Source organism: Sinocyclocheilus anshuiensis, unplaced genomic scaffold (assembly GCF_001515605.1).
Source record: "Sinocyclocheilus anshuiensis isolate Anshui unplaced genomic scaffold, SAMN03320099.WGS_v1.1 scaffold1082, whole genome shotgun sequence".
In the NCBI taxonomy this organism is placed as follows: domain Eukaryota; kingdom Metazoa; phylum Chordata; class Actinopteri; order Cypriniformes; family Cyprinidae; genus Sinocyclocheilus; species Sinocyclocheilus anshuiensis.
This window is the reverse complement of record NW_015542379.1, coordinates 1,921,605-1,949,596: the sequence shown is the minus strand read 5'-3', so window position 1 is coordinate 1,949,596 and position 27,992 is coordinate 1,921,605. Positions and strand designations below refer to the sequence as shown.

Sequence of the window (27,992 nt, the reverse complement as noted above, 5' to 3'; positions counted from 1 at the left end):
AAAACAAATACAGAAATATAAAACATACAAAATAAGGCAAAATTGTGGGGAAATAAAAACAACACTCGTCAATATGAACATGCATGTATCTGTCAAAAGTTAATTTTCACACAAAATGCATCACTTTTACAATCAGGACAAAGACTGCATCATGATTTGGACCTTGTCAAATAAAAATACAAAATAAAAGTCATGTAACATGCCGTTGGCTTTCGGGTTGTGGTTTCGGTTTTTTTAACACTATAAACTGGGTGATGTAGCACGTCTGTTGTTGTTGTTCACGGCAGGACGGTTGCGACTGAAACCAGCTCATCTCTGAATTAAAGACATATTCTGAGCTCTCATGAATGTGTTCCCAGTTTATTGTTAAATCTAGCCGTTTTATGAAATGTTATCTGTAAAAATAGACAATTCCGAAGCTACACCAATCAGGATGGGTAGCGTTCTGCCACTGTAAACAATACGGTTTGTTTTCTTAGAAGAACGTTCTTTACTTTGGCTTTTCCCACAAGGTCTTGTGTACGAGACCCTTCCCACACAGTGAAACGCTGGGCTGAAGAACACACAAATTGAATCTGACCTCCATTCAGTCTACTCATTCAATGCAAAATACTGCATTTATCTGAGCCATTGTGAAACTTACTCCCATGTTGGATCTTGTGACGTTTGTTGGCCAGTCGTAGCACACGCCATCATCTTTAAAGCTGCCTAAGTCTCAGCATGATCTGGTCTTCCTCCTATCTTAACCTTACATTAACCATTAACAGTAATACTTTCGCAAACCATCTCGAACTTGAACGCAGCCCAACAGATCCTTGGTTTCTGCTGCGATATCCATCTCACGTTCTTTGCCAATCCAGATGCATGCTGAAGCGTGCACTTTTTTCAACATGGCTAACTTGGCCACGTCTTTCTCAAAGTTAAAAGGCCTCGCTTTATGGCTTTTGGTTCAGTCTAAACCGTTTGAGGCCCGGTTGAGTGACATTTCAGTTTCAGTCAACCTTGAGAAAACACAGCATGTTCATAAAGACGGTGTGCTATATTAAGGCAAAACTTTATGAAAAACCATTCACGTACAAACAAACCGAGACAAGAAGCGTCTGATGTCTTTTGTCTTAATACAAGTGATAAAACGACACCTCGTTTTCACCACAAGCGTGTCACCGTTGAGAAGCCAACGGCCGCTTTCATTTGCGTCTCTCACTCACACTCTCAGTTTGACTGAGTTACGTCTCTTTCAACTGAAAAGGGCGAGACTCTGGTATCTATTTTGATCTGGTGATCAAAAACTGCGTTTTCAGCTATGGACATTGAGGTAAGAGCAAGCCGTAACCAACCGTGATCTTGAAAGAAGCGGAGAGACTATCTAAGCACAGTTTGACTTCAATAAACCTTCATATGAAAACGTACAAAACGGCGCAATCTCTGTCCGGACAGCATCGCAATACGACAAATTAATACTGACACATATAGAAACTATCAAAAAAATAAAACACTTTTTGTTATTTTGGTCCGGCTGAGAACTCTTCCTCGTGGTTGGGTATGCGAGGAGACAGAAACTCAATCGTTAATATTTCTGCGATATTCCTCTTGTCTCTAATTTTGGCAACGTGTTTAATAACTGGAGCGTTCAGTCCAAGACATGTCCGTCTCATTGTCCTCTGTTCCTTCCCAGTGTTTGTGCTACTGGGTCGACCTGGACTTCGAGTTTTCGCTTCCTGCAGAGCTATAAACAATACAGACGCGCAAAGTCTACGGATTCTAAACTTTGGTGAACGTTTTGACGCTTCCTCTTTTTTTTGTCCCGTGTGAGCTCGAAACAAGGCTGGACCACGACTAAGTGTTAAGATGGAATGTGATTGGACCCAAAAATGGACGCCCCGTTTTCTTTCCAGGGTCTGTGAGGGACTTTTTTTTTTTATTATTTCCAAAGTCCGAAGTTTACTCATCCGTGTCGGGCTTCACGTCTAGCATGGTGTGCAGCTCTTCGGGAGTGTATCCCAGCAGGCTTTTCAAGTCACACACAAAGCGGTAGACGTAGCGCTTGCCGGACGTCTTGTGGATGATGTTTTTGTCGTAGTAGTAGCGCAAACCGCGACTCAACTTCTCGTAGTTCATCTTGGGCTTGTTTTTCCTCTTGCCCCATCTGCGTGCCACCTAGAAGTCAGAGAGACACAGGTCGGGATCATGAACACACACAATGTATAGCGATTGTATCAGATGCTACTAGAGAAAGACCGATCGCTGGTTTTCAGCTGATAAATGGCACCGTGTGGTTGATGTGTGAAGAACAGCAGCCAGCTACACACTCATTATTTAACATTTGCATTTACCCAACTAGTATACATATACATGTAACTCATATACAATACATATAACTCTTTTTTTTTTTTTCTAATGATTGTTTTAAATATACTTTTTAATAAATATTGGTAATATGGGCATTAAAAAAAATTTTATTGTCTGTTATTGTCATGGTATCAATTGTAAAAAATAAAAATAAATATTAAATATAAATGTAAAAAAACATATTGGTCAATCTGTTATACCACATGATTTCCAAATTGTGCCATGATATTTTAGTAAGTCCATGTTTTTCAAAGATATATTCAGTTATTACTATAGTGCCAGTGTTATTACAGTATCATTGAAATATTATCGTTTGTATTAATATTTTAAATTTAATTACATTTTTATATTTTCAGTATTTATTTGAATGTAAGTTTTTTTAGAAATGTTTTTGTCATTTTATACAATTAAAACAATGTCTATATAGTTTTTATTTCTTTTTTATTTCAGTTTTAGTTATATTAGCGCATAAAGTAAACTAAGTGAAAATGAGAAATGTTGGCTCAGTTTATTTAATCATTTATTTAATAATTTATATAAATAAAACAAGTTTATTTATTTATGTTTCTATTTTATTCAAGTTAATGTTTTATTTTAAGCAACTATTTGTAATGGTTTCAGTTAACAAAATAAATAAATAAATAAATAAATACAATTTCTCTCAGATAAAGAGTTTTGTTGTTGTTGTTGTGTTTGTGTGTTTTTATTTATTTTTATTTTATTTTATTTTTTATTTTATTTTAATTATTATATTATTTAATTTTTAATTTAATTTAATTTAATTAAAAAATATATTTTATTTTGTATTTTATTATTATTATTATTATTTTTATTTTTTTTTTATTTTTTTTTATTTGAGTACTTTCCCCCCCCCCTTTTTTGGAGTCTAACCCTCCCCAACTACACCGGCAGTATGTTTACTGTATAATCGCTCACCTCATCAGGGTCAGAAAGCTTGAACTCCCAGCCGTCTCCAGTCCAGCTGATGAAGGACTGGCAGGATTTGTCTGTCAAGAGCTCCAACAGAAACTGCCAGAGTTGGATGGGTCCGCTGCCTGAACAGAGACACAACACCACCACTTAATACAGTCCCACGGAGGATGTTCACAACGAAATCTCAATACCACATACATGAATCACATATCAAAGTAGCATGTTATTACCATTCTAGATTTTTCAGTTCTAGATTTCCTACTGTAATAGTGCATTAAGTTAGCATTTGTATCCCGGTCCAAACTGAGTTTCACATGCCATTAGCTTTATGTCACTCTGCATGAAAACAGAGATGGCTGAGACACAATGGAGTATTGACTGGCTACTGCTCAGACTGCATGTCCTACTTGAGCTTTGGACTCTTTATGTGAATTCCAAAGCACTGACATCATTTGGATTTTGCCCCAAGGCTAAATATCTGGCGGATAAATGTGTTTGATCACGCAGGCCATGATGTATATGTCTGCATGTCGCCCGGGTGTATCTGAAAGCACACATGTGTGTGTTGTCGACATGTGTGTGAACGGCTGTGTGGGTGTGAGAGAGAGAAGCCCTTGGCGGACATCTGCAAACCGAGAGGCTTTACTCACAGGCTCCAACATCGTATTCGCCCCTAACCGTGCCGGGGTCAACTTTAAAGACTTTAGCCTTTCTGCACGGTGACATATTTAAGGAGACATTTGAAATATTGCAAACATGCATCTTAATGCATTTGATTGTGAGAAGCGATTTAAGGACTAGCGCGAAGGGTTTATGCGGTCGTGTTGACCTACAGCGCGAGATCTATCCTGCAAGGGCTTCACAGCGTGTAGGCAGCAGCAGAGCAGCTCGTGCACCCGTCTAGATAAGCTTTGCTTTTTCTTCATCTTGTGGTTTGTGTGCATTAAAATGAACCGTCATTTCATATCACACCTGCTGCAAAACAAGAGCGAAGAGAAGAGAGACTCTCAGTTCCCTGCAGAAGTCCTGCTACTCTAGGGATGCACAATATATAGGTACCATATTGATTATCAATTGGCAATACTAAAGATTTTTTCATTTATCAGTGGGCTATCAATATTGGATAATTAATTGTGCATGCTCATTTCCTCTATTTTTACATTTAGATCATTTCAAAGCAAAATTTATATAAATCAATCAAATCAAATTGAAAAAAATAAATAAATAATAATTCTGTATATTTTAATGTTGTGATGCCTAAATTCAAGATTTTATTATTAATTTATTTAAACAAAGTAGTATGTAGAAATTGAATCTTATTAATGTCTGATTATCAGCAATAAAATAAAATATATTTTAAATATGTATTTGAGTATTTAAAGTATGCTTTAAGTATTTAAAATTATTTTATTTTTCATTTATTTAAACAGTAGTATAGAATTTTAATCACTTTCATTTTTCGGTCATCAGGATAAAATAAAATAAAATAAAATAAAATAATAAAATAAAATAATACAAAATAAAATGAGTGCAAATCGGGCAGAATTTTTATATTGGTGCTACCCTAATTTCTATGCTTTCAGGGCTTATTTTAGATTAGCGCATTATTCAGTAGACACATTATGTAACATTATGTCACATAATTACTTGAAGCATAGACTGTATGCTACATTTATTCAGTTACCTAATCTGCATTATTCCTTTGGTGCACTGGACGGGAAAGCAACGCACATGCAAAATACATGGCGATAACAGCAGGCACAATTCATTCTTAGTGAATTCCCCACTGCGTGTTACATCCAGCTAAAAATATCCTTGCCGATAATGCAATAAAACACTAATGCAATTCTGAAACAGATTATCTCATCAACAATTCAACAGTTCATTCTAACTCTCTCTCTCTCTGTCTGTCTGCCTCTCCTTGTCTCCATCTAAACATATGAATCACTAAAATCACTCAATCAATGTAGTAATCTGTTTATGTAGGTAAATGCATTAAAACACATTCCATAAGCTCGGCTACTGTAACACACCCTCATTACACTCAAACAGGCCGGGAACGCCTGAACCAAACCCTCAGACTGACAGACAAATCCACCGCCGACTTTCAGCAAAGTTTTAAAAGTACATTAAGGCCACTTTGCTTGAAGTGAGTGCATGATTACAAGGTGAGGATTTCTGAAAACTTGGATTGCTAACATTGAGCTTAAAAGGATAGTTCACCCTAAAATCAATATGTTTGTGTGAATTCGAATTAATACTCGCCCTCATGTCATTCCAGATCTGTATGATTTTTTTTTTCCATGAAACACAAAAGAAGATGTTTAGCAGAATGTTCACGCTGCACTTTTTCCACACAATGAAAGTAAATGGTGACCAATATCCAAAATACATAAAAGTAAATGTAACATTTATTAACATTAGTTAACATGAACTAACAATGAAAAATACTTGATTAATCTTAGTTCATGTTAATTTTGACATCTAATACATTATTAAAATGTAAAGGTTGTTATTAAATGGACCTGAACTAACAACGGACAGTTGTATTTGTATTAACTAACATTAACAAAGATTAATAAATGGTAGAAATATTGTAAATATTGCTCATTGTTAGTTAATACAGTACTACTGTAAAGTGCTAACAAAGTAGTTGTCAGTAATGCCAAATGTAATTGGTAATCAGACAAAGTTATCATAAGGTTTCAGAAGAATTGGACTGACATACACTGTCATATTAACTATTTTTATGCCACTTTTCTGGTGCTTTTTTGTCTTGACCACCCAGTCACTATTCACTTACACTAAAAACAAAAAACAAAACAGCATGGACATTCTTCTAAACGTCCTTTTGTGGTCTAAGAGTACGAGTTTTATTTTTCTGGGTGAACTGTCCCTTTAATGTGTGCGTGCGTCTTTATAAGGAAGCCGCCCTGTAAAGTTCCAAATCAGCCATCGCTGAAGAAAGTGTGTTGAGGTGCTGTGGTTGTGCTGCTCTCCTCACAGATCTGATGGATTCGTACGTGCGTATGTGATTAATGATGACAAACACGAAACCTCAGAGCTCTGCGAGCAAATAGATCTTTTTTGTCACTTGCTGGCTTTATCTACCTCAGCTCTGAACTCTGACGGTTGTTGTGTTGACACTGCGGTGACACTCGTAAAAACAGGTAGTTCTGTCCATTATAGAAATATGTTCTGCAGTATTCCTCATGCATGTGCACATATACAAAAACAAAGGCATTTTACCATCTCTTACGGGAAATATGACTATTACGTCTCGATTTTTGGGCTCGGATCTAGTGTGGAGAATTCCAGATGACATCCAACTCAGGTACAGGCAAAACGGTGCTTTATATGTTCAAAGAAACCTTAGCTTCCCAAAATAGAAATACACATAGTGAGTGCGGCCGGTGTAGGGAAGTGTTTTTCTGTTGCGTTTTCAGATATATGAGCAGGTAGGTTTGAGACGTATGGCACAAGGTTAAAAAAGGCCCTCGGAGATGGGCCGATAAAGGAGCTCTCAGCTTAAGTGCACAGGGCTGCTATCACTTTGTGCTGCACCCTCTGTTGCCAAGACGACCTGGGAAATGGGTTGAGATGTGGGCCGCAGATAAGGAGTACAAGATGAAAACAGCAGAGAAAGAAACGGAGAGCAGGAGGCAGTGATAGAAGTGGCGAGAACGAGACGGGGAGGGAGGGAACGTGTGTTTTGATGTGAAGAGGCCGGGGTGTGGCGTGTTTGCTGGTGCACGAGCCGCTCACAAAAACACTGCCATGACTTTCTTACAGTCGTGTAACAAATGTGGCTCTGCGGTTACCAAGGGCACCAATGCATTCAAAACTGGTGCACGACTCGTCTTCACCAATGAGACGAGACGTCTCCATTAGCAGGACTCATGCACAAACGTGTGAATCCAAATGCTTGCCGATTCCTTTTTTTTTTTCATCATCATCATAGATATTTCATTTGTCACAGTAGGTTTATGATATGGCATATGATATCATATATATGGAAAAACATCATATGATATGATGTTATTTGATATATGAAGTAACATCATATGCTTTTTGATATATGGAATATATCATATGGTATGCAATATGACACATAAATATGATTTATGATGTAAGGAATAACATATCATTTGCTTTTTGATATGATATGGTATGGTATATATATATTAACATGGTTTTTAATATGATATGGTGTACAGTATATGCTGTAGTATGCAATATGATATATAATATAATCTATTATATCATAAATTGAATAACATGTTTTTTATTGCTATGGTGTACAGAATATGATATGGTATGTGATTTATGATATCATATATGGAATAGCATGACATGCCTTTTTGATGCTTTTTGCATGATATGGTATTTAATATGACGTATAATATGATTCATGATATGTGCTATAATAACATCACATGGTTGTTGATATGATATATACAGTATATGATATGTTGTGTTATATGTGTGATATACAATATCATATGATTTCTGATATATAGAATAAGGCTTTTTTTATATGATATAGTATGTGATATCATAAATAATAGAAGATATGGTATTTGATATCATATTTACATGGAATTTCACGGTACTTCCAAGAACACCATGGTAATAATATGGTATCCAAAAAAAAAGTATCAAGGTATTTTTTCAGTCATACTTCAAAGAATACCATGCCAGTACCATGGTACATGTTCAAAAAACATTGTATTACCATGCAACATAATAACATTGTACCATGCTCAACATCTTTTTTAATAGTATAAAAGTACTAACGTCCGTAAAGTTATTGTTGCTGATCTTGTGTCTGACTGTGAAACTAGGCTATGTCTCAAGGCGCTGGCTTTCTGTCTTGTGCTTATTTGAATTCTGACTCATTTGGGTTTATTGCATTAGTAGGTTGTGTACACGAGCGGTGAATGATTGAATGCAGGTTAATGCTGACCTGTGTAGCCAGCGAGTGCAGCCGCCGGGATGACCGGTTTGTCCTTGCTGAGTTCCGAGCGCTCTCGTACGTAGTCTTTGAAGGTACCCTTTGGTTTGTGTCCATGCAGTGCGGTGGGATAGTCCTCCGAGTCGAAGCTGTCGTAGGAGGGAACTCTCTGTAGGCTGTTGAATGACGACTGACTACTCCAGGACTGTGTCAGTCTGTCGCAGCTCTCGAAACTGTCAATGCTCTCAAACGAATCTTGACCTCCCAGCTTACCTGCGATGAAGATTTCACTGTTATTAAACATCATCCACAGTCAATTGTCATTCCACATATTCAAACAGACAGTGTTTTGATCGAATGCATGTTGTATGGAAAAGAGGAGCATGGACATTCTTCTAAATATCTAAATAAAAATAAAAAATAAAAGCGTATAACAGTAGTATGGTGACTTTTAAAACCAACAGGCTTTTCCTTTAAAGATCAGCATCCTCATTTATAAAGACATGCAAAAAATGTTCCATTATAGTTAACTAAAACTAAATCAAAATTAAAAATGCTAAATGAAATAAAATAGATGTAAGTTGATGTAATAAAAGAACTAAACCTGAAAAAAAAAAATAATAAAATCCATATAGAGACAAAAACACAACTAAATTAAAATGTAAAATATAATAATATAAACACTGAACTGTTCCTAAATATGAATGTACAACAATTTCTGAAATGTAAAAAAAAAAAAATATATATATATATTTTCAGGAAGTGTATAATTATTGAATTAATGTAAGTGACATATTTATTACAAAGCAGTTGCCTGTTTGCAATATAATAATATTAATACATATTATCTTTATATCGTAATAAACAATGCTGGATTATTTTAATTTATGAATGCATATAAGTATATAAGAATGCAAAATGTTTGCACACTTACTTTTGAGTTGGTGTACACATAAGAACATTTTCACGTACATTTTTACTTTATAAATCCTGATTTGTTCCTCACTTGTTACATAGCATAAACTTCATGGAATTTAGGATCAAATGTGACCCTGGAGCACAAAACCAGTCATAAGGGTCAATTTTTAGAAATTGAGATTTACACACCATCTGAAAGCTGAATAAATAAGCTTTCCATTGATGTATGGTTTGTTAGGATAATAGGACAATATTTGGCCGAGATACAACTATTTGAAAATCTGGAATCTGAGGGTGCAACAAATAATCAAACTATTGAAAAAAATCACCTTTAAAGTTGTCCAAATGAAGTTCTTAGCAATGCATATTACTAATAAAAAATTAAGTTGTAATATATTTACAGTAGGAAATTTACAAAATATCTTCATGGAACATGATCTTTACTTAATATCCTAATGATTTTTGGCATTAAAGAAAAATCAATAATTTTGACCCATACAATGTATTGTTGGCTATTGCTACAAATATACCCCAGCGACTTAAGACTGCTTTTGTGCTCCAGGGTCACAAATCAGATTGTACGTGTCTTTTATAATGAGGCCCCTGGCCTTTATTTCTACCCATGAACCCAATGTCTTTGGTTACAGAAGGTGCAAAGTTTGGCAGCTACACCAGCCAGAGAAGTTCACAAGCAGTCCACACCACACGGTGTTTCTCTTACACGATTTCCATGTGGAAATATTTGGGTTTTCTCTAATTGGACGAAAATCAAAACAAACTGCTTCTCTATTTTTGGCCAAGCTGGAGATAAAAGGCCTGGTCTCGATCGAATGCCAATTACAGAATGAAAGATAATACAGAGCTGGGACTGATCCTGAAATCCTCAATTGAAAAATTGACGCCACATGCGAGTTTGGTGGCACCACAAATACTTTCCCATGCAGGAGAAACACAGCGCCGCTGCCGAAGCTGGGATTTACTCCACAGTGCGTACCTAGAGGGCGAAAACCCAAATCTCTGAGTTGTTCAAAAATATACAAGCGACTTTAACAAATCTCAACGTCCAATCCAAATTGCGATCATTTGTTCAGCTGCACAATGGTTAGACAGGCGGGCTGTTTTTATTCGACGAGCGGGAGTGAAACCAGACGTACGTGAGGTAAAGTTACTTCATGAGAAACCGGAACGCTCTTTTCACGCTTTACACCTCTCGCTCCTTACGAGAACCTAAGGTTCACAAAAACACCTCGTACCCCAGTAACGTAACCTCACGCAGATGCCTTCACACAAAAGACAGCTACCAGCGCTCTGTGGCTTCAAACATCTCTCACTTTGAAGCAAACAGCTTTGTTTTTCTCTCCTTTTTCCCCACCGCAGTTGAGAGCATCTCGAGATGGTGTAAGATAGAACCACAAACAAACCCAACGGTCTACTTCATTCCCTGGCAATGTGTTCATAACTGCAGTAATGCGAGATGAGAGCGGCGTTTTGGAGACCACACACTGCTGATCACTGTGGGGGCGATGGGGATCAATTTAAGCCTCGATGGGAGATGGTAAACACGCATCTAAGACGAGAGGAATTAGCTTTCGCCTCCCGAACGTTTATGCCGTATTAATCTAGACCTCGCATGAACGCGGTTTCATTTGCATCGAAACACGTGACCTTTGGCCCATACTCACCTCTGCTAATGCGACCCACACACATGTTGTCGGGTGACACAACTTCTTGTTTGACTGAGAAGTAGTTTCCCTGCAGTGGATTGAGAGGCGTGTCTCGCAGTATAACGTTGGGATACTCGCTCTCGTATTTGAGCGACAGCAGGTCTTCTGAGCTGATTGGGTGGAGGGTCTGGTAGGACTCGGTGATGAAGCTCGGCTCGGAGTATTCTGACGGAGGGACACACTGAGGATGTTCAATGCCATAGTCTGGAGGAAAGAACGACAAAGAGAAGACAATTTGAAAAAGAATAGTATTTGCATAGACCTTTTCCATAAAATGACATCGTGACCAAAGACTGTCGGCACCAGGGCTATTATTATAATTATCTAAAAATAAAAAAAAATAAAAAAATGCATTAAGCCCCGTTCACACCAAGGACGATGACTATAAAGATAACGATAAAGATATAGCTCTTAAAATCGTTTTCAATATTATAGAATAGCAGAATCCACACCACAACTATAACGACAAAGGCACAGAGAAACGATATCGTTGGAATCACTTTCAGAACGATTTTTGACAGCTGATGAACGATAAAAAACCGTTGACAGCCAATCAGAATCCATCCTGCTATAACGAGTTTGAGAATTTAAAGCAGCAGAGGAGCGTGCGTTTACAGATGATATCGTTCGCTGGTGTGGATGCTAATTTCGTTATCTTTATAGTTATCGTTCTTGGTGTGAACGGGGCTTTACTTGTAATTAAATAAATATTATCTGAAATAAAAAAAAAACATTTTTATTTCAGCTAAATGCCAAAACAACATTTTATTTTATTTTTTATTTGAAGCACTAAATAACTAAAAATAAAACTTAATAAAAACTATAAAGACATAAAAATAAAAAAAACTATAATATATAGAAAATATATAGAAAATCAACACAAACTATAATAGTATATCAGTGATACTGAAAAAAAACTGGTCTGCACTACAAAATGATGTGATTATGTTTGGTCATTAGTAATTAATTAAGGCTTTGATTAATTAATCTGCACTAATCTACACTACAGTCACCATGTTTAATTTGAGATCTGCAGTGGAGGAAAAGATTATCAGTGAATAATGACTTAAATTTAGTGATGCGTGATGTATCAGTTACAATATCGGTACACAATATCGGCTAAAATTTGAGATTGTTTATTGTATCGGTCAATATTAGATTTTGAATTGTGTTTATTTCATGATTTACATTTGGAGTACTTCTGCAATCATCTAATTCTTACTTAAAATTCATATTGATACTAGTACTTAACAAAAATAAAATAAATATCCATTTTTCATACTGTATACTATAATGTTGTGATGCTTAAATTCACTTGTAGCATTGAAAACAACTGATTTTTATTTTTTTGAGCTATTTAGGCAAAATAATTAACATCAGCGACATGATTGTTAATAACAAGAAAATAATCAGTTTTAATATCACTGCAATACATTTCAAAGACATGTATCACTTTGAATGAACTCAAACAACTTTCATGGTGCTTTTCTAGTACTAAGCTTGACAGCAACAACTCTCTTTGTATTAATAAAGTGAGAATTGAATGACATAAGTGTAAGTTAATACAGAGATTTGATGAATTAACTTTTCCTTTAAGACAGGTGTTAAGGATTTCTTTAACTGCCTTCACTTACAGACAACATCGAGTAGAGTCATGACTGAAGTGCTGAACGTGTAGTGATGACGTGCACTGAAAGAAAGGACAGATACTCACTGAAGAAGTAGTCGGAGGGGTAGCGGGATTCCTGGAAACTGGAGGTCAGACCGTTGACAGGGAAATGCTTCAGGTCTTCTGTGTGAAGAAAATGACACACATCACTGAACCCATGCACACTTTCAAAGCTCAGCTTGTTATGTAGCAGATTAGATTGTGCGAGGTAGTGCTTCAGAAACTGCTTTGATATGCATGTCTGAGTGGAATTTACTTTACAGGCTTTCAAAATGTGAAACCTCATACATGCTTCCAGCATTTAACATGACAAAATCACAGCACACGCTATAAAATCTAGATGATAAAATCTGCTAAAGATGATTTACTGTACTGTATCTTACTCGTTTGTAAAAGTCACTTTATAAATAACATTACAGCTCGAAATTCTAATGGGATGATCTGTATTCATACTCGCACCTGTGACTACAATACATCTGTCAAATTCTATATTAATGTGTGAGGTTTCTAAGTTAAAGTATTTATCGCAAAGCAGCTGCTCATTCGGACAAATAATAATAATAATAATAATAATAAATAATAATAATAATAATAATAATAATAATAGCGCATTTTGTGATTTTCTATTTATAATCACATTTTAATAAACATATACTGACACCTATGACTGTCAAGATTCAAATGTGTCAAGTTTTTAATTTAGATTAATGAACTGTAGTGGGCATAACTAACTAAATCAAATTAAAATAAATGAATTAAAATATATTAATACTGCAATTATTCAGATAATTAATCAAAATAATACATTAAAATAATTGAATAAATATGAATATAATATTTATTAATATTCAGATTACTGTCATTAAAAAATATATAATATTTTACTGAAGACAGGGTTTTTACCATTAACTAAAACATTTAAAAAATTGAAGTAAAATAAATATGAACTGAAATAAAATATTTAAAAAAAAATTATTTTAGCTAGCTGTCAACGCAACATTTCTCATTTTTTGTTTAAGTACTTAAAGGGGTCATATGATGCGATTTCAAGTTTTCCTTTCTCTTTGGAGTGTTACAAGCTGATTGTGCATAGATAAGATCCCTGAAGTTGCAAAGACTAAAGTCTCAAAACCAGAGATATTCTTTCACATCACAGTAGAGTCAGCTGTCTTAACCGCGGCTTGTGTACTGCATCATTACTGTGTCTGTTCCCCTTTCGGGCTTTAACTGATGGTAAAACTAATGACATTATTTACTGTCTTTACATTTATTTTGAAAGATGAAGCTCGCGATTATGTTAAGGGGCGTTACATTTCCGACGAGTGCTTGCGGTGTTCGGCCAATCACAATATACTAGGTCAGCTGGCCAATCAGAGCAGACTGCGCTTGTCGGAAGGAGGGACTTTGTAGAAAACTAAGCGTTTGAGAGAGGCGGGGCATAGAGGACCTACAATAATGTACAGTATTTGAAAAATAATGTGTTTTTTGAACATTAAAACATGTCAACATATTCTGTTACATCAAATACACAAAATAATGATCTTTAAAATAGCATCATATGACCCGTTTAAATAACTAAAACTAACCCTAAAACTTAAAAATACAGATATATTCACAAAATAATAATAATAAAAAATAAAAAATAATAACAAAAACACAACAAAATTACAAAAAATAAAATTCTCTAATAAATTAAAATGAAAACAAAAAAATATATATATATAACTGTATCTCAATGATAGTACAATAACAGTGGTTGATGATCGGTGTCTTTCATGAGGCTGTGAGGATGTCTACCTTTCTGCAGCATCTCTAAATGCTCCCAGAGGATGTCGCCCACGAAGTCTGGTGCCAGATCCAGGAATCGCTCTTTGCCCAGTGCGCAGAGATTGGCCCCGTCCATGCTGAATTTATGAAAGTCCACATTCTTCAGACTGAACTCATTTACTGTCCAGGTCAACCATTCTCTAACATGGGCCTCTGTCCACTGACGGGGGTCTAGAGAAGAGAAAGGGACAGATGCAATTAATTTATTACATATATTGTACAGATTGCATCATATTAAAGAAAGAAACAGTATGTTTCTGTTTCATGATCAACTACAAAAATGTTTACGCAAGCATGCTATGCCCATAAACTATCAAGACACTAATATTGTGTAGTTGTAGTGCTGATGCATGCAATACTTTAGTCGCAGGTCCAGTGGCTCATGTGAAATTATCAGCTGATTTCGTTACAAATGTGATGCCATGATGAGAGGAACTGAAACAGCTGTAATTTTAGCCTACAGACCTAGACACCAACTCTCTCTCTCTATCTCTTTCGGCTGTGCACATGCTCCACAACTGCCATTTCCAGACAGACGCAGACCCGACACAGACTTCAGCCTCCCCAGACACAGCAAGTAAAGCCATCCTGCGGTCTGACATAGTTTGGGAAGCATAATTCATAACCTCTGCTGCTTCAGAGTGCCATGTGCCTATCTAGCAAGATCTCTTTTTAGGCAATCTGATTGTGGTCATTTCAAAAGCAGCCTAGTGCTACAGAATACTGAGCCAGGAACTTTCCCTTAAAGAGAGAGAGAGAGCTACAGAAATATGGATATAGGATTTACTCTAGAGAGTTGTTAGAGAGATGGAAGTGCTTTAGAGTTGGACCTTTTGGGATGGAGAGCCGCTGTTGCTCCCTGGTGAAGCCGCTGAATGTGGCCAAAAGAGCCTGTGACATCATTTCTTTACTTCCTGGAGTCAATAACGGAACATCCGCACACTCCAGATCTGTTGGACCAAACACAGACAAATATGTCATCACATAATCTGAGATTAACTGCAGATATACTATATTTCACAAAAACTATCTGACGGGCAAAAACAACTCAATTAGGGACAGACAAACAAACAAACAGAACAAATATGTAAAATAATTAAAAAAATAAGTAAAACAGAATCATTTCAAAATAATAATAAATTAATAATTAATAATAATAAATTATACTACATTTCACTAAAATAAAGTAACACTAAATCAATTATAATAAATTATATATATTTTTATTCTTATTTTATTTACTTGAAGTAAAATAAAACAAGTAACAAAATAAAGGGAAAAAAATAAAGCATACTCCATTGTTATAAGATATACAATATTTTACAAAATAAAATAATAAAATCAAGTCACATCAAATGAAAATAAATAAAAATATGACAATTGTACCTAATTTAATTATTTTACTTGTTTTTACTTAAAGTAAAATAAAGTCAAGCTAAATCAAAGAAAGCACACTGCATTACTTCACAAAATATACATTTTATAAAAATAACATAAAATAAAAATAAGTAAAATACTTCAAATTAAATTAGTAAAATTAAATAAATCAAGCCAAATTAATTAAAACAGATATTACATTTCACAAAATAAACTTAAAAAAAAAAAAAAAAAAATCTACATTCCAACTCAAAATCCAACAACAACAAATAAATATATACTACATTCACAAACATTACATAAAATTCCAGATTTCAGAGTTTAATTTCCACAAAACTACTCTCCTGACCAAAAGCAAGTCAATCAGTGTGAAGAACTACATCATCATATACAGCGAGAAAACCAGCAGCATCAGCGTCACACACTTAAACGTAGTTAGGCCTACACACATCGACCACCTCCAACCTGACCTCCTAGACTGCTGCTCAGAGCCAAGGACAGTGTGCAAACACATTGAGTGTGTGTCACAGGTCAGATTCTACACCGATGACCACCTTCCCACAATCCCTTCCGCCCAGCAAGCTGTCCCATTTCCGCCTCCAGCCACAGACAGATGGGCCTCTGTTGGCAGGGGTCAATAGTTAGGGGTCAGAGGTCGTGGCAGAGGGGTGATGATGTCACAGCAGGCTGCGGGGCGTCAAACAGGCAGCTCAGTGTTGGAAAGCTCGCCCTCTCTGCTCGTGGGCACCCGGCAGGACACAGAGAGGGCTTTGATGATTTAAACAGTGCCCGATGACTTCCACTGATCCAATTAGGACTGCCAGGGTGGCGGTTCGAGAGAAAAGAGGGGCTAGGAAAAAAATAATAATAAACCTGAGGGTTTGAAGAATGTCACAAAGCCGAGTGAAGAATTTGCGGAAGGGACAGTAATGCGATCAAGGTGAGGGGTGGTTATTCTATTACTGGTTGGCCGTCAAAAAACGCCCGCCTGTGACTCAAGCACAATAAATTTGTCCGGGAGTTAAATGCACAGTCCAGACTCCAGACTTTTTTTCGCCGTCTGTGACTGCTTTTCTACTGACACCCAGATGTTCTGGCATCTCTGTGCGGTTTTGAAACTGCCAGCCCTGGGCGTCGTATGGGTTCACGCTCGCTGTTGTCGATCCACATCACGACATAACCCAGCCAGGAATGCACAACAGCTGTCCCTCCTAACCTCCTTCTCCCGATCTGCAACCCCGCTTGACTCAAACAGGGAAGGACTTGCGGTGATGCATTATGCGGAGCGTCTAAATGGAGAAGAACAATGCAGTGCTCTCGTGTGATTCGATTAGAGCGAGCTGCTGCAGGCTCCATTTACAGTGTTTAATTGCGCATTAGAGAGGCCATTCTACCAGCTGGACGTCAGCGGCTTCATTCAATGCAGAAGAGGCCCATTTTCACATTATGTGATACAAGGCCAGAACTGGCAAGAAAGACTCCGGAAGACCCTGGTAAAGTACAAATGTTCCTTGTTTTTCTTCATAAAGAAAGCATATTTGTTTGAACAAAATATAACACACAAATTGCAGTGAGGTTTTTGCATTAGTGACAAATGCAAAGTGCTTTCTGAACAAGAAAATTAGCAACCTGGTGATTTGAAATGCTTGCATATTTAGATAAAATTAAAATCCAAATAACAGCTCAATCTGTGCATTCAGGGTTCAGAGGATGCTCTGAAAATCAAATCAGGAAAAACACACACTGAGTTTATCTTTCTGTTAATGTCTAACGTATCTGTACGGTTCACTTGCATTATGTTGCATGCTCACTTGGAGAAAACCACATATCTGCAAAGACACCTGAAGCGAAAGGATAGTGTGCCGTTTTCAAAGAAAAACTTTACATCAACTGATTTAATCTGTATGCTGTTACTACCGAAAGAGCTGGAAGATGCATTCTGTGAATGCAAACGTTAACATTATCATTGGCCAATCACAGTCATCAAATAGTATAACAAACTTAATCAAACACGCTCTGCCTACTCTAATATTCCACTGGAATCCAATTCATTTAAGAGAATCGGTCCATTCTCATGGTTCTTATAAATAAATGATTCACTGATCAAATATACAATTAATTTGATCAAATAAACGATTCACCGATTCATTTTAACCTCTGTGTCTTCTTTGTTGAAGACAAATATTTAGTTTAATGTTCATCACAATATGTTTACTTAAAGCTTTTATGTGTAATGCATTATCAAGGGTTATTAAAGGGTATAATGCATTATAATTATTCATAATGTGCGTTGTAATACATTATATCTTGTCGTAAATAATTATAACCGAATTTAAAATGCATAGCGTAACAATGAACTGATAAGTGCTATAATGTATTAACTGTGGTTACAATTATTCATGAGACTGTACAATGCATTATAAGGTGCATTACAAGGCATGATTAATGCATTAAAACTACTTTTATAATGCACTATACATAAAGGCTTTAAGTATTAATTTCAAGAGTTACACTCTCATAATGTTCCCTGAAATTTAGAAACTTTTTTAGCAACCTTTTTTTTTTTTTTTTTAAAGTGTAGCTTTAAACGGTGGTTAAACTTCAAATCAGCTTCGCACAGTTGATCACATAGGCTAGACGTTCCAACATTATGTTATTCTGTGACGCAAATGAATCATTAGCTCAGCATGTGAAGTTCAATGAATGAAATGAACATTGTATTAATTCCCATAGAGAGTAACTATACATCGCTAATAGCCGTAGATATGAATCCTTGATAATTCTGTCTACTGAACCGCATAAGGCCCAAAAGATCTTGGGTCTCAGCCATACAGTCCCACATGGAAAACCTTCATATCGTACAGGAACAGTGCAGGTGTGTATTGGGTGGTGTGTATGAGTGTCTGAGCTCTCTGCATTAGTCAGGGGGCTGTGAAATTGTGATTATGGTCATGAGGCCCTGGTGGTCTCATGGAGTCGGGTGTGGTGGGGAGGGGTCGGATGATTCACTTATCTGTAATGTGAGAGCATCCAAGACAACATGAATGGAGTCCCCGAAGGGATGACATCACTGCTGGCATGACCACAGGTCTCCACCCATCCAGTCCATTCAGTGTTTTCCATAGTATGTTCAGTGATTTAATGACATGCACACATCTAGCCAGGGCCGATCTACAGCCTTACAGATAACACATTGATGATAGTGTTAATGGACCTTTCTAAGATTAGACACACTTCAAAGAACTGTGTGTCTGCATTTATGTGTGTGAGGGGTCTGTCTTAAATGCGTGAGAGACAGCGAGTGGGTGTGTAATAAAAGCCAAATAGCTCATTTGAGTCCCTCAGTAGTCTGAGTGGATGGTATTTGAGCTTCTGAATGCTTTTTTGTGCTTGGTGCATTTGTGTCTGTATGTCAAATTAGCATATCTTACCCCACATGCATTTCCCTTTTTCACTTTCTTTCTGTTTCAATTCGGAGTTGCATATGGCATCAAATTCCAGTCTGAAAATAAAGTTATTTGAGGATATGGAGCTCAGTACAAATGACAACAACAAAAAATCCTCAAACCCGCAAAAAGTTGTGGGTCGCAGCAGGGTGTCAGGGTGGCCCATAAAACACCTTCAGTTCTTTATCTCTTGCCCTATCTTTCTCAGAGTATGTGACAGCGAGACTGTTAAACCTGGCCCGCATGAAGGAGGGCCATTCACGCAGCAGGTCCACGCTGAACAAGGCACGGTCAAGGGTGGGGGATCCAGTGAGAGAAGTGCTTGTTCTGCCCACTGTTTAGATTTCCATCTGAAAGCATGCAGACCGGGCCGGGCCGAGACAGGAATAGCAGCGGCCCACGATTGAGCTCCCAAAGGCAGCGCAGAGTCCGTCCACCCTTCCCGGGTCACGCATCGGGGGCTTTCCTGCCCTGGAACACTGCGGCTATTCTTAGAGACCCAGCCAGTGGGTGCTCCGGGTTCACTAGATGGTCTCACACACATCGCCATCAGTGTGTCACACTAAGAATTCAAATCACAATTACTGACAGGACGACTATAAAATTGGGCATTCTTTGGCAAGTTCTTGCTCATACAGTTGTGCATTTAATTGTTCAATCTGGTAGAGTTGAAATGGCAGCACTATTGTACCTAGATCTGAAATGTTTGTACTACCACAACCTAGGTCTGATCAATTGCTTTTTTGTCTGCACTCAAGCCCACAATTGTCATGCTATGCATTACAGAGATACGTATAGTGATGCTACTATGCATACTGCAAAGTAAAGCGGAGGCGGTTTGCAGCATGCAAATTGTGAGAGCATAACTGCATTGCAGGAGTGAACACCTCTAAAAGACCACGAGTGCACTTGGATCAGTGAATCATACTGTTTAGGTTTCTGAACAAACAAATGATGATCTTGACAAACAGTTTACTCTTTCAGCGACATTCTTCCTAGAAACCTCCAATAACCTTCTCTTAGTGTACCTGAAATTGCAGCACTTCAAGAGGGGGAAAAAAAGACATGTTTCCAGCACTGGATATAAATACGTCCAAAAGCATTTCTGATCAAAGCGAATTTATACATGAGTAGTCGGTCATGCCTGAGCTAAGTTTATGAGCAAGCAGCTTTCAGTATCAGGGAAATGAAGGAAGGAAAGTTCTGCATGCAATTAGCAAGCTAATGGCCAATGGTTTCTGCTATTGTGGAACCAGCCGATGGCCAACAGATGCATTCTCTGTAAATGAATTCCCCACAGACCGCATTGTTTTTATGTATCGTGCCACACATTCCTGCCTTGTTTTACAATCGCTAATGTGGATGGGATTTTTGTGTGAGTTTGTTCTGTATTTGTGACCTAAAAACCAGCGTGCCTTTGAGTTCAGTTCTAAATGGACCAATTACACAATTAACTGTACGCAGAGAAAAGTACCACAGATGTAGCAATGAAAAGAGTTCACGAGCCCAAAATAGATGAATGGATGGCTGGAAGAGAAGATGCAACTGTTCTGAAATCCACATTGTACCGCAGAGCATAACGGTGTGCTAACGCATCATCAAAGTGACTAAAGTGATACATCATTTCAGTAAAATCCTCTATGGTGACAAATGTCAACATCAAATGTGTCAGAAAGCAGAAGCAGAGAGGCATGCCAAAATAAGTCTCTGCAGTTCTCAACTGTGTAAGGAATAGTTTAAAATGTTTTAAACACGTTCCATTTGAACACTAACACAAGCTAAAAAAAAAAGTAAGACTAACCATGGTTTTATGAGAAAGGGGCGAGTTGTCAAATCCCACCATGCTCAACTGGTGTAAGTGAACAATGTCAAAGACTAGCCCTCATTACGTCCACCTCTTGGATCTAATCCAGACACCTACACAGAAAGCCTTTAACTGCTCTCGTCCCTAAATCGCCCGAGCAGAGCCTCTCTGTCAGAAATATGTAGATAGCGGGGAGAAGGTTGAACGAGAAAGAGTCCCAGCTGTGTCGGCTCTTGTGACTGCCAAGGATCATGTGCCTTCTATTCAGCTGTACATCAAGTGGCACTCACAAACCGAGAGAGACGGTAAAGCTAGCTACAGCCAAACACCTGGACCTCAGAGAAAGCTTAAGATGTCACATGTAACTGGAGTGGTAGCCAGGAGCGTTCCGTCAATGTGCCTCTAAGGTAGGAACTGTGTTCAAAGAGGTGAGACAAAAGTAGTATAATTACAAAACCAGCTCCGACTACTGAGCCCTAAAACAGGTGACTTGGTGAAAGCGCATACACCGATGGGAGAATGGAATCTGGGAACAGGTCTTCCTCTACCTCCCTGAGTTGTGAGACACGTAGCCAGAACCAGTCGGGATGCAGCTCTGATCTCAAAAGCAGATCTGACGCCACCCTCTCCGTGTCTCTCTGTTGTACTCGGTAGACATCTGCAAAACAGCCACAGTGGAAAAACAAGAGTGGCATAGAAAGACAGGCACCGGTTCGGCTGGCTTACTCACCTCAAGGGCCTCCCACCACCCAGGAGGCGGTCTAGAGCCCACCAGAGAGCCTCGGAGGGACTGGGTAGGGCTAATGTCTTATGGGAGGAGGGGTGGGTGCTGGAGTCAGCACGGCAGGGGCTGTGACTCAGTAATTAGCCTGTAGCACGCGGCAGGGATGAGAAGACAGCACTAGGAAGACGCCACATCAGGGGCCAGGGAGACAAGGCGAGAGCCCATGTGGCCCGCAGACGGTAGAAAGACAAACGCAGGGAAAAAAAAAGACAGACATGGAACACAGGGGAGAAAATGGGTGCTGTAAAATGCTGGGAAAAATACACCATGGTTGTCATTTCTTCCCTGCTCTGGGACATGCTGTGTCTTTTGCTTTTGTTTTGGTCTTTTGAAGTTCAGAGAAGCAGGGCCAGAGATAACTATTGGGAAGACTTCAAACTGCAACACAGTGAAGTGGGTCAGAACGGCTTTCACAAGTATGCTACAGCGAAAACGGCGCTGACGTATGGTTCAGTCATTCTGACGCATGTAACGATTCGGAAAACGTTTGTTTGTGCCATTAGCTTGTGCCAATAACTTGAAGGAATAAAGGCTAGGACCTCCCTTCACCCTTTGATGACTACACTTTAAAGGGAACAATAAAAACGTGTGTTCACCAGAAAGAATTTTTGACAGGGGAGTCATGTAGCCAGTGCACATTTTGTGAAGGTGGAGTCATTCACAACAGTAGGCAAGACACTCTGATCTAACTGGGTTTCATCGTAGCCTCAAGGCCTGAGTCTGGTGAATCAATTTTGAGTGTCAAATATGAATCCAGTCACTTATAAACGCTCACATTTGTAAATTATTTTTTAAGTGACTCGTACACTGTTCAGAAAACTATAAAACCTCAGAGACCCACATCAGACTAACTTTGATTGCCAGGGTTCATATTTGTACAGTTGTCAGGTAAGCAAGGCATGCTTAGGCCTGGTGAAAGCGTGAAGAGTCTGACATTACAGAAACCTATCTGTTATGTAACTCGGGAATCCAGGCCATTTTCAGATACACCCTTGAAGATGACTTCCTGCTTGAATTATCATCTCTTCACACTTGTATACTTCTGCACTAGTGCTCAGTGTGTGGTATCTAAAGCACGGGTGTACAAGCGGGGCCTAGCAGGGGATCGGGATGAGAGAGAGTGCAGTGTCTTAATCAGATAAACGTGGGCAATGGGCAGCCCACCCAATCCTCAGACATTCCTGTCACTCACTGAACCCTGAGACGGACACAGAGTGAGAAAGAAGGAGAAAGTGAAGACCAGATATCCTCATCAAGGGTTATTTCTCTAGGCCGAAATGAGTGGGAGGTGACCCCTGGCTGTCTCTCATGTTGTTGCTGACTCATTTCACTGTGCTAAGTAGTCTTTGGGCAAAGATGAAAGGAGTGACCCCGTTGTCAAGCATTTTGACTACGCCCCTTTCAAAGCAATGCTCTCAGAAGATGCTGAAGACTTCTGGCACAGCAAAACTGGCTGGGTAGGAGCAGCATTAGCCATTTTGGTAGCAGATGTTACATGGGTTTATCTTTGACCATAAGGCCGTTCTAACATTCAAACTTGTGAATGACATGTGGGCTCCTTAGCAGGTCGTGCGGTCAAGCTTTTCCACGGATCTGTGTGTTCTTGGAAATTGTTTTGTGCTAACTCCATACACAATCTTATTTTAGCAATTCCATTAATGAATGCAAGTGTGTTTATCGAGGTTGTCCTGTTCTTGTGTAGGTCCCATTGTCTCTTCATGCACTACATGTATCCGGGGTAAATCAGATAATCTTGACTGAACTCTAAACAACTTTTGTGTGATTCTTGATTGAATTCAACCATTCATCACTTTTGTATAAACAGAGTCAAAAAACAAATTGGGGGCAGGGGAAGGCGGCCTGTTTTTGCACTAGTCGTTGTCTTCAAGACACAGCTCGCTTGTCTTGATTTAAGACCCAATACAAACTGGGATCAGGTGCTTAATCTCTACGGCCTCTCCGCATTAACGATTGTTCAAAAAATTATAAAAGTTGCGATCAGAGACCCACATCAGACTAGCCTTGATTACCCAGATCCGTGATTGCACAGCTGTCAGGTAAGCAAGGCATGCTTAGGCCTGGTGAAAGCGTGAAGAGTCTGACATTACAGAAACCTATCTGTTATGTAACTCGGGAATCCAGGCCATTTTCAGATACACCCTTGAAGATGACTTCCTGCTTGAATTATCATCTCTTCACACTTGTATACTTCTGCACTAGTGCTCAGTGTGTGGTATCTAAAGCACGGGTGTACAAGCGGGGCCTAGCAGGGGATCGGGATGAGAGAGAGTGCAGTGTCTTAATCAGATAAACGTGGGCAATGGGCAGCCCACCCAATCCTCAGACATTCCTGTCATTCACTGAACCCTGAGACGGACACAGAGTGAGAAAGAAGGAGAAAGTGAAGACCAGATATCCTCATCAAGGGTTATTTCTCTAGGCCGAAATGAGTGGGAGGTGACCCCTGGCTGTCTCTCATGTTGTTGCTGACTCATTTCACTGTGCTAAGTAGTCTTTGGGCAAAGATGAAAGGAGTGACCCCGTTGTCAAGCATTTTGACTACGCCCCTTTCAAAGCAATGCTCTCAGAAGATGCTGAAGACTTCTGGCACAGCAAAACTGGCTGGGTAGGAGCAGCATTAGCCATTTTGGTAGCAGATGTTACATGGGTTTATCTTTGACCATAAGGCCGTTCTAACATTCAAACTTGTGAATGACGTGGGCTCCTTAGCAGGTCGTGCGGTCAAGCTTTTCCACGGATCTGTGTGTTCTTGGAAATTGTTTTGTGCTAACTCCATACACAATCTTATTTTAGCAATTCCATTAATGAATGCAAGTGTGTTTATCGAGGTTGTCCTGTTCTTGTGTAGGTCCCATTGTCTCTTCATGCACTACATGTATCCGGGGTAAATCAGATAATCTTGACTGAACTCTAAACAACTTTTGTGTGATTCTTGATTGAATTCAACCATTCATCACTTTTGTATAAACAGAGTCAAAAAGCAAATTGGGGGCGGGGAAGGCGGCTTGTTTTTGCACTAGTCGTTGTCTTCAAGACACAGCTCGCTTGTCTTGATTTAAGACCCAATACAAACTGGGATCAGGTGCTTAATCTCTACGGCCTCTCCGCATTAACGACGCATGCATGCTAGAAACTATAATTTGTGCCAGTCTGCCAGAGCTTTACACTCCTACAAGCACTTTGCACTGAACATGGGACCCAAATGGTGCACATATCCATTCTTCCAGAAGACTAAAGTAGCAGACCAGCAGTAAACAGGTCTTACGTGGATTGTACAGTCTTTGCCAGTGCACTCCATTCACCCTGGCCTGAACATTCACGATTGACTGAACTCAAGGGAGCTCGTCTTGAGAAATTGTTTTTCAAGATAGCACGATATTTTGGCAACCTCCACTGCAAGTATCAGCACTTTTTTTTAACAGCGCACAACTGTTTTTCCATGTGAGGAGAAAGCTTGTGCATGTATGTTGGAGAGTGTCTGCGAGTGGTCATGTGCCAGTGCATTTGTAAATGTAAACTCTGCGACTGTTTGTGAAAAGAGAGCAGGCCCTTCTGCATGCGAGAATATGCAAGCGTGGTAATGATTCATATCACATCTTGCACATCACGCTGGAGTCATTATGTTTTAGCTTTTGTCCTGACATGCTTGCAAAGGTGAATGCCTTTTTCCATGATGTATGAACAGCTGGTGGTGTGTGTGTGTGTGTGTGTGTGTGTGTGTTTGAGAGGTTGGGAGTCAGAATTCTGCGTGTTAAACCACCAGTTGTGGTCGAAGCCAGTCAGCATTTTATCGTAGGGAAACTAGCGGCCACTGAACTCACCCTGCCCTTCCGAGCCAAAGAAGAGGGTCATATTCTTAAAGAGTCCACCGGGCCGAGGCATGTGCTAACATCCCACTTGCTTGCTCGTCACTTTATTCCAGTCCTCGGGAGTACAGAGGGGGAGTGTGAGACTGCTGACTGCTTAACCAGCATGGCATCTTTCCTCCCGCTCTCCCTCCCTTCGCCCTGGTCAGGCATGCGGCCTCTCCTGAGACGGGCTGGGTCAGCGGTGGAGGTTAATGGATGTGGTATGAATGGACAGTGAAGCAGCATCATGACAAACTTCATTCAGTTGACACTGACCACTCTTTAGCCAAAAGGGAAATTCCCTGCCATGGCATGCATGCGTGAGATTGCACAAGCACACTCACATCAAAACACAAAGAAAGAAAGAAAGAAAGATGAAACTTTAATCACGCAGTAACAAGGAGGCCCATAATATCTGCATAAAAGGAAAGAAAGCCCAGGGCTCAGCCAATGACCAAATAATTAACTTACACTAAATGCACGAGCACATTAGATGACGCAATGTTCTGAAAGTCAGCTTGACACGAAAATAATCACTCTTGTAGTTAAAATGCAAGTCTGCTGGTCATGCATGAAATGAAACACGACTAGGTAAAGCGGTAAAGTGTGTCATGTCATGAGAGGCCATGTGTGGCAGTCAACATCAGTCTGGTGTCAGACTCTTCATGTACAGTATTTGCTAAATTATTACATTGCTCTCATTCTTGCACTGTAGCAATAAAAGAGTCCAGTTTTGCACATAACATCAGTATAGCTGTTCAAATGATTGAAAAGACAACAATATGGTCGGAATATACTAATGCAACATCACAGTATGTAACCCATTTAATCCTGCCGGAGAGTTTACAGAGTTGTAATCAATAAATGAAACTGAGGACTGACTACATTTCATAAGAACATTTTTACATGACTGGTGGACGTAGTCACATGACCAGAGCTGTTTAATTCCAATCTGAAAGCTCCATAAAAGAAAGCATGTAAAAGATGTCATAATACACACACTGTTTAACAAATCCGATTCCTATAATGTATTATTGCTGTCTCATGATCAGAATACATGCAAACGTGTCTGTGGTCATATCTGTGGCCATTGGGACAAAAAAAAAAAAAAAGATTCAATCTCAATATGTATCTGGGTGATTAACATAATAAAAATGGAAGAAAATAGGGGGGAAACAAATGCAATAAAAAGTAAAATATATGTATTAGAGTATTAATTGATATCCTTTTCCCACAACTGCCTGATAATACAACATTATCTTAGTCTATTGTATGCAACGTTCTGTTGGGTCTTATTGAACAGCTAAGCAGTTTTCCTCACTGGTTACAATTGTGACCACATATCAAACATATTTACTAACTTGGCTGAAATTAGGCTAGGAGTAAACTACGTGTGCTCACTTAGCTGTGTAAAAACCATTAGGCTATAATTAATATATTAGGCTACATAATAAAGACTTTTTGTATAGGCTACCATTTGAATCAACGGCTGGCACATCTGGAGCGCCGCGTGCAGGCTGTTATACCTGTCTATCACTCGCTGATCAAAAACATTTGATGTTGCAACGAGTTTCGGAAAATTTCTGCCTGACATCAAATCATGACTGTATGTTACATGATCTCGATTGCAATGCATAGACATTATCTCGGTATATGCAAAAAAGTTACTCATAACTGACTGACAAGTGACGAATACGCAAAACAATAAGGATGAGAAAACGATTAGAACACTTACCGTCTACTTTTTCAGATTTTATTATAGTTAACGGCTTAATATCGACAGCTGCCGTCATTGTCACGCATTCAATGCACAAAGTCAGTTTAGATGTTTTTAGTCCCAAATGTGTCCTCCAAAGTCCGTCTGTGTGCCTGGAGTTTCTTAGAAATTACACCGGTTTTCCCTTAACAAGATCCGATCTCTGAAGTATGGAAGCGTCTCTTTCCCTCCCTCTCTCTTTCTCCGTTCTATCTCAATCACTCTTTCATTGCCTCCCTCTGTTAGTTGCCCCGATCCAGGGCGGTTCTGTGTGCGGCACGGAAGAAGCTGATCCGCGTAAAGGGGCGGTGTTACACGCTGATTCAATTCAATTACACTCCGCTCTGCTGTCTCTCCGTGGACGCGACGCACGCGACGCCAGAGCTCTGGACGCGTTGAAGCTGCACGTCATTTCAAAACGTCCACCAAACCAGCTGTGAGCTCAGTGCTAACAGTTCAGCTACAGTAAAATGGACGATAAACTATGTATTCTCTCTCTTTTTTTTTCTTCTTTTTTTATAGCGGAAATCCATTGGTATAAAAATTACTTATATATATAACAGATAGCTTTTATACTGTATA

The 27,992-nt window shown here is 38.8% G+C and overlaps 1 protein-coding gene across 4 annotated transcripts; it reads right to left on the bottom strand.

Annotated features, from left to right (window-relative positions):
* Positions 1–27,919, bottom strand: LOC107692485 (protein c-ets-1-B). Of its 4 annotated transcripts, none has more exons than XM_016491558.1 (8): positions 27,390–27,919; positions 15,205–15,324; positions 14,345–14,545; positions 12,593–12,670; positions 10,837–11,082; positions 8,249–8,509; positions 3,286–3,404; positions 1–2,157 (listed from the first exon to the last, which is right to left on the bottom strand). In XM_016491558.1, the coding sequence occupies exons 1-8, from the start codon at positions 27,445–27,447 to the stop codon at positions 1,942–1,944; spliced, it is 1,299 nt and encodes a 432-aa protein (XP_016347044.1). In that variant the 5' UTR covers positions 27,448–27,919; the 3' UTR covers positions 1–1,941. The 4 variants fall into 4 exon arrangements, with proteins under 4 accessions (XP_016347044.1, XP_016347045.1, XP_016347043.1 ...); XM_016491559.1 differs by lacking the exon at positions 27,390–27,919 and adding an exon at positions 25,628–26,103 and having other exon boundaries at positions 12,593–12,667; XM_016491557.1 differs by lacking the exon at positions 27,390–27,919 and adding an exon at positions 25,628–26,101.
* Between the last annotated feature and the right edge of the window lie 73 nt (positions 27,920–27,992).

What these genes read in the sequence shown, in the direction of transcription:
- LOC107692485 (XM_016491557.1), bottom strand. Translation starts at nt 25,688, where the DNA reads ATGCCTCGGCCCGGTGGACTCTTTAAGAATATGACCCTCTTCTTTGGC. An exon ending in GCGGCTCTCCATCCCAAAAG is followed by an intron (nt 14,546 to 15,204) that starts GTCCAACTCTAA and finishes TCTCTTCTCTAG; the next exon opens with ACCCCCGTCAGTGGACAGAG. An exon ending in CCCCTCCGACTACTTCTTCA is followed by an intron (nt 11,083 to 12,592) that starts GTGAGTATCTGT and finishes TCTTTCCTCCAG; the next exon opens with ACTATGGCATTGAACATCCT.